Source organism: Rhincodon typus, chromosome 35 (genome assembly GCF_021869965.1).
Source record: "Rhincodon typus isolate 14 chromosome 35, sRhiTyp1.1, whole genome shotgun sequence".
NCBI lineage: Eukaryota > Metazoa > Chordata > Chondrichthyes > Orectolobiformes > Rhincodontidae > Rhincodon > Rhincodon typus.
The window spans coordinates 13335607-13342880 of record NC_063366.1 but is presented as its reverse complement, the minus strand read 5'-3'; the positions used below and the strand labels follow the sequence as shown (position 1 = coordinate 13342880).

General features: G+C 44.7%; 1 protein-coding gene across 1 annotated transcript in view; it reads right to left on the bottom strand.

Annotated features, from left to right (window-relative positions):
* Positions 1-7274, bottom strand: part of rps5 (ribosomal protein S5) — a 13254-nt gene that overhangs the window by 1302 nt on the left and 4678 nt on the right. The window contains exons 2-4 of the mRNA XM_048616945.1: positions 6925-7134; positions 2926-3054; positions 1789-1887 (exon numbers count right to left, since the gene is read on the bottom strand). Of these exons, the coding sequence (XP_048472902.1) occupies positions 1789-1887; positions 2926-3054; positions 6925-7134 (438 nt within the window). The remainder of the gene's footprint in view (positions 1-1788; positions 1888-2925; positions 3055-6924; positions 7135-7274) is intronic.

Sequence of the window (7274 nt, the reverse complement as noted above, 5' to 3'; positions counted from 1 at the left end):
TGTTATCTCCCATTGTGGCACCTGCAGCTTTCCCATATGCTATTTATTCAGATGGTGCGTTGCCTAGATTGTGAGATGACGACCCAGTCTACACGTTAAAGCCAGGAGGAATACCATCTTAAGACAAAACAGAAGGAAGTTGAAAATCAGAATTCAGTCTATCCCAGAACACAGCCCCATAAGATGTAGAAGCAGGCCATTCAACCCAGAGTCTGCTTCACCATTCAATGTCATCACGATAATCCTCAACTCTACTTCCCTGCCTTTTCCCCATAACCTGCCCATTTCAGCCTTGAAGCTATTTAACGAGATAGCCTCATTAGCCCTCTGTGGTAACAAAGTCCCACAGATTCACTACTCTGAGGAATTCACCTTCACCCATCTTGAACCTCATTCTGAGATTGTATCGCCGGGTCCTAGACTCTCCCAAAAGAGGAAGAAACCTCTCTGCATTTACCCTGCCAAGTCACCGAAGAATCTTGTGTGTTTCAAACCTCTCATTCTGCTAATCTCCAATGACTACAGATCCAATCTTCTCAAGTCCCCTTAAAATTTCACCATGTCTGGAGTCAATACCAGTGAACCCTCTCCAGACATTGCCAGTATATCTTCCCTTAAATAAGGGAACCAAAACTACTCAAAAAGCAGAATAGACTGAAGTGAGTTTACCACCACCTTCTGAGGAAGGGTCACAGGACCCGAAATGTTAACTCTGATTTTTTTCCTTCACAGATGCTTCCAGACCTGCTGAGCTTTTCCAGCAACTTCTGTTTTTGTTCCTGATTCACAGCATCCGCAGTTCTTTCAGTTTACCACCACCTTTCTTAGTTATAGCATTGAAGGGATTCAATCCACTGAAAAAATCTTGACAACAGCTATCTAGTTAGACTCACTCCAGACAACTTTGCCCTAGCCATGAAACGTTCACTTTCAATAATCAGTAAACCTTCCAATAGTCATTCAGACAGCGTGTCAGAAATCACAACTTCCTGGGTTAAAATTCCTGGACTGGGGAGGTGATGGCCTCGTGGTATTAATCACTATTAATCCAGAGACCCTGATAATGTTCAAATCCTGCAACGGCAGATGATAGAATTTAAATTCAATAAATATCTGGAATTAGGAATCTAATGATGACAATGAAACCATTGACAATTAGCAGGAAAGACCCATCCGGTTCATTAGCGTCCTTTAGGGAAGGAAACCTGCCATCCTTACTTAGCCTACACGTGACTCCAGACCCAAAGCAATGTGGTTTACCTTTAATGCAATTAGGGATGGGATAATAAATGCTAGCCTGGCCAGTGGCAACCACATCCTGTGAACGAATTTAAAAGAAAAACACTATTATCAAGCCTCTGTTTTATTTTTAAAACCCATAAACGAGAAAAAAGGACATTCAGCAACCTGTCTCTTTTCTTAATACCAATAATGGCGAAGTTGCCTTCCACGTGATGCACAACCAGTCATTCAATGGTTTGCAATTTACATAACTGACAAATGCAACTCCCCAAAACACAAAAGCTGGTTTTATACAAATAGAAATTCAGAATGACACAGCAAGTTCTTTGAGAGACAGCAAAGAAAAACTTGGTAATTTAGTTCAGACCCTTTATCAGGCCAAGAAATCCTTTCAGATGCAGGCACTCCTTTGTTTACAAAAGATCTCTTTTCTCCATTCCTGCAATGCAGAAGGCAACCCATCCCATGCTTCAAGCATTCCACTACAAAAAAGGGACTTTTTTTTTTAAAAGAAAAACAGGAAGTCTCTTGGTGACCACAACTTACCTTAGCAGCATTTATGAGTTCATCAGCAAGGCACTCTGCAATGGTTTTAATGTTCCTGAATGCAGCCTCCCTGGCCCCAGTACATAGCAACCAGATAGCCTGCACACAAAAAGAACAAAAATAAAAAAGTCAGACACTCAGTTGAGAGCATCTCAGTCCCATTTTAGAGGCGCAATCATCTCAAGCAGCTAGTTCCTACTCTAGTCCAGCAGACAGCACAGTTAATCAGAACAAACTGACACTTACACTAGATTTTTCACAGTTCCAGGACACATCAGAAAACAGAAGTGCATTTATATATCACTTTTCAAACCTACAGGTGGCCTCAAAGCACTTTGAGCCCAATTTTAACATGACAAGGTCCCACCAGCAAGTGCAATGACTGGTTGATCTGGAATGGCGACGTCAGTCAGTGCTTAGCCAAGAGACAAAGGAAACTGCCACAAACTATATCTGAAAGCATTGAGAAATCTTTCGTCATGAACACAAACAGGCAGCTGGAGGTTTCAGTCCAACAGGCCCACCCTAAAAGACAGCACCTCTAACAACGCAGCTCTCCCTCGGTGCAACAGAGAAGTGTCAGACCACATTGTCAAATCCTCTGCCAGGTAAATTTCAGACAAATATTTGATGGGCTAGGGTATTGATGGAAATAGAAACAAGGTGGGCAAATGATAGTTCGATGATACCAATCAGCCCTGGTCTATCTGATTGCAAGAATAGATTTAAAGGGCTGAATAGCTTCATCCACGTTCCTAGTGATTAATAAAAATGCTTGATTCTGAAAGATTATGGCTCTGTGCAGAAATGCAAGTGTATTAAAAAAAGATATTAAATATCAAATTTCCTACATAAAATGAACAGCCACCTGTCTTACTGATGAGTGGATATAGGCAATGAGCTCCCCCTATGGGCCATGAAAATACTTTCCCCAAATACAGAAGTACCGTGAGTGGTCAATAGAGGGCGCAATAAGCACATCTATCAGGACTCGAGCCGCAACTCAATTTTGTCTGGACGAAATGGGAAACACACAGAACAAAATGGGGATGTTCCAGGCCAAAGTGTATGCCCCAGATTCACATGAACAAAAATGCAAACAGCACTTTAAAAACAAGCCCCCTCCAATGCCTATACCTGGTTAACACGCCGCAGTGGGGACACATCAACAGCCTGCCTTCTGACAGTGCCGGCTCGGCCAATACGGGTGGAGTCTTCACGGGGTCCACTGTTGATGATGGCATTCACCAGTACCTGCAGCGGGTTCTGAGAAGCACAAAGACATGGTTAACAGAGTCCGAAAAGGTTAACCAAATAACACCCAGCCTCAGGCCAAAAACATTGTTCAGAGCAGACTGTGCTTCGTGCCACACCTCCGGAAGCAAGTTGGAACAACCCAGGATCAAGCCCGATCATAGCAAAGCAGCAATCCACTCTCACCCGGGATCCCTGGGGACAGATGTGAACTGGTTGGTACTGCTCATGCCCAAGGGCCATCTTGTCTACTTACAAGACCCTGAGATAACAAGGTGCAGAGCTGGATGAACACAGCAGGCCAAGCAGCATCATAGGAGCAGGAAGGCTGACGTTTCAGGCCTAGACCCTTCATCAGTCACAACCAATTATACACAGTAACCTCCCACAAACAGCATCGCGATAATTACAACATATTTCAATGGTTAAACTGGAATAGAGAGAGATGATGCTGGAAATACTCAGTAGATCAGGCACCATTTGTGGACAGACAAGCAGGATTAATGTTTCAGATCTGCATGTCTGCTCATCAATATTAAGAACAAGTTAGAACCATAGGGGATCAAGCAAAGGGCGAGTGGGACACGGGAAAAAGGAAGGTCTGTCAAAGGATGGAAGTCAGGAGAGATTGAATACAGTATCGAGTACTGGAATTGGGACATCACGTTACAGCTGTCAAAGACATTGGAAAGACTACATTTGGTGTACCACATAAAATTCTAGTCACCCTACTCTAGGAAGGATGTTAGAAAACTGGAAAGGGTGCAAAAACAATTTACACGGACATTAGAGACTGGAGGTTGTAAGCAGAGTCTGGGACTTTTCTTCCCTGGAGCATAGGAGGCTGAGGGGTGACCTTACAGAGGTTTATAACATTATGAGGGGCATAAATAAGGTGAAAACCAAAGTCTTTCCCGAGGGCAGGGGAATTCAAAACTAGAGGGCATATAGATTTAAGGAGAGAGGGGAAAAATTTAAAAAAGGGACCCAAGGGGCAACTTCTTCATGCAGTATATGGAACAAGCTGCCACAGGAAGCAGTAGAAGCAGTACAATTACAACATTTAAAAGACATTCGAACAGGTAGAAGGATAGGAAAGGTTTAGAGGGATATGGGCCAAAATGCAGACAAATGGGACTAATTTCGTTTAGGAAACCTGGTCGTCATGGTCGAGTTGGGCCCAAGGGTCTATTTCCATGCTGTATGACTTTATGGGTCCGTGACAGAAAATTTAATCCTTCAGCACCAAAGTAATGGAGATCGGGCAAGGAAAGAAACAGAAAGTATATGCAGCAGTGAAGCAAGTGTGCTGTTGACTGAAAGCAATAATAAACAAGCAAACAAAGAGAAGGAAACAAAATGGGGCACAGATTATGGAAACAATTGCTGAAATCAAAGCTGAGTCCGGAAGAGTGCAATTGCCCAGGTGGAAAATAAGATGCTGCTCCTCAATCCCTTACGTTGAGCTTCAGTGGGACAGTAAAGGACACCAAAGGCAGACGTTAGTGTGACAGCAAGGTGGCCATCAGAACCTCAGTGTCGTGTCTTAGCTCTTAGACAGAACTGAGATTTCTCCATTTTTGAGGTGACCACATTGTACTTAATCTACTGTATTCACTACTCACAAAGTGCACCTAAAGGCTGGTGTATTTGCAAATGCTTGGAAGTCTGGCATGTGAGGAGACAAAGTAAAAGGATACACTGGGGCAGCACAGTGGTTCAGTGGGTTAGCACTGCTGCCTCACAGCTCCAGGGCCCCATGTTCGATTTCACCCTTGGTTGACTGTGTGTGGAGTTTGCACATTCTCCCCGTGTCTGCGTGGGTTCCCTCCGGGTGCTCCACTTTCCTACCACAGTCCAAAGATGTGCAGGTTAGGTGGATTGGCCATGTTAAATTGCCCTGTAGTGTCTAGGGATGTGCAGGCTAGGTGGATCAGCCACAGGAAATGCAGGGATTACAGGGATAAGGTGATAAAAACAAAGTACCAGAGAAGCAGGATTGGACAGCATCTGTGGGGAGGGAAACTAGAGTTAACACTTACAGTCCAGTATGATACTTTCACTTACACCTGGGGCTTCCCATGGCTGAAAGCAGCATAAAATGGCTGAAGATGGTTCCCAGTTGACAGAAAATGGCTGAGACGACCTTTAGCTCTCGCAACTCTCCTGATGTGTTATGTCAGTTCCACGATTTCCAGTTTTCTGGCCCCAGTCAGTGCCTCTTGTCCATGGCTATGCAATTCCTAGATGTCCATCCTCATCAGGCCAATCTGTGGGCTCTCCACTTCTTCCTCAAAAGGTGGCCTGAACAGTGCCTATCCACCGCCAACACCCTCCTACGCCTGGCCATTCTCATTCTCATGGGAGCAACAACACCATTAACTCATCTGACTTTCTCTTACATGTCAAAGGTGCAGCTACGTGTACCCCGCAAGGGTCTCCATTATGTCCGTCTCTTTACAGGGAATTTAACAGGACTATTTTCTATTCCAGTCCTGCTTGAGCCTTTGATTCAATAACAACGTCAGTGCTACTACAAATCAAAGTTTTGCTTCCAATTTCCACCCTTTTCTCACCTCCAACTGGTCCAACTCTTCCTTTTCCTTCCTCGACTTCTTTTCTCATTTCTGGTAACAGGCTGTCCACCAATATCCATTACAAACCCACCAACTCCCACAATTACCCCATCTACACAGTCCGCTTCTATTCTATCAGCTCCATTCTATCAGTTTCTCCGTAGCATACGTTCTTATGATGGCATCTTTCACCAGGGTACCTGACATGTCATCATTTCCCTCGTTTTGCGAGGAGCTTACCCCCCGCCCCAACTCAATCACAGGTTAATTCTTGCCCATTCATCTCCTCATTCCTCACTGTCCAAGATCCCAAATGTGAAGTGAAGCAGCATTTTACTGATACTTCGCTCAATCTAGTCTCCCGTATTCATTGCTCACAATATGGTCTCCATTATATTGGTGATACCAAACGCAGCAGCACAGTGGATCAGCGGATAGTACGGCTGCCTCAGCGTGTCATGGACCCAGATTCGATTCCACTCTCGGGTGATTTTCTCTCTGAAGTTTGCACATTCACCGTGTCTCTGCATAGGCTTCCTCCCACAGATGCACACATTAGGTGGACTGGCCATGCTAAATTGCCCATAATCCCCAGGGATATGTAGTTTAGGTGGATTAATGATGGGAAATGCAGGGTTACAGGGACAGGATGGGGGAGGTGGATCTGGTTAGAATGCTTTTTGGAGGGTCATTGTGGACTCGATGGACTGAATGACCTGCTTCCAAACTGCAGGGATTCATTGATTCTAAACTCAGACTGGGTGATCACTTCTTGGAACACCTCCGCTCTGTCCGTAGGGGTGACCTCAACCGTTCAAGTGCTTGTTATTTCTATAAATCACCTTGCTCTCATGCTAAAATTTCCAACGAAGCACAATGCAAGATCAAGGGACAACGCCTCATGTTCCAATTATGCACTTTACAGTCTCTAAGCCTCACTGTTAACATTATCAGAGCATAACCTCAGTATTCTATTTTTCTCACATCCCTGACACCTTGATGACTTTGCTCTGAGCAGAATGGACCCATTTTCTCATTTTACAGTGAACATTTATACCCAATTTCCATAGCTATCCCCTCTTTACCACCATTTTCTCTGTCTTTTGCTCTGGGCATCCTTCCAACCTGATTCACGTGCTGCTCCTCCCCTCTATGCACAGCATTAAAAACATCTTCCAGCTGCTTTCAGTTTTAAAGAGGAGTCATACTGGACTGGATCTCTCTCTCTCTCTCTCTCTCTCTCTCCACAGATGCTGCCAGAATTACTGGCATTTCCTTCCTCATTGCACTAGGGGGCATCACTCACCTCGCCAGTCAGTAGGTGGATGATCTCAAAGGCGTGCTTCACAATCCGTACCGTCATAAGCTTCTTGCCGTTGTTCCGCCCATGCATCATCATGGAGTTGGTGAGACGTTCCACAATGGGGCACTGAGCCTTACGGAAACGTTTTGCAGCATAGCGCCCAGAGCTGTGAGGGAGGTACTTGGCATATTTCTCCTTGACAGCTATGTAATCCTGAGGGAAGAGTGAGAAAGACAGGGGGTTCAGCAAGGCACCACACTCAACTGAAGACAACTAACAAATACAAGTGGTAGTAAGAACTGCCGATGCTGGAGTCAGAGATAACACAGTGTGGAGCTGGAGGAACACAGCAG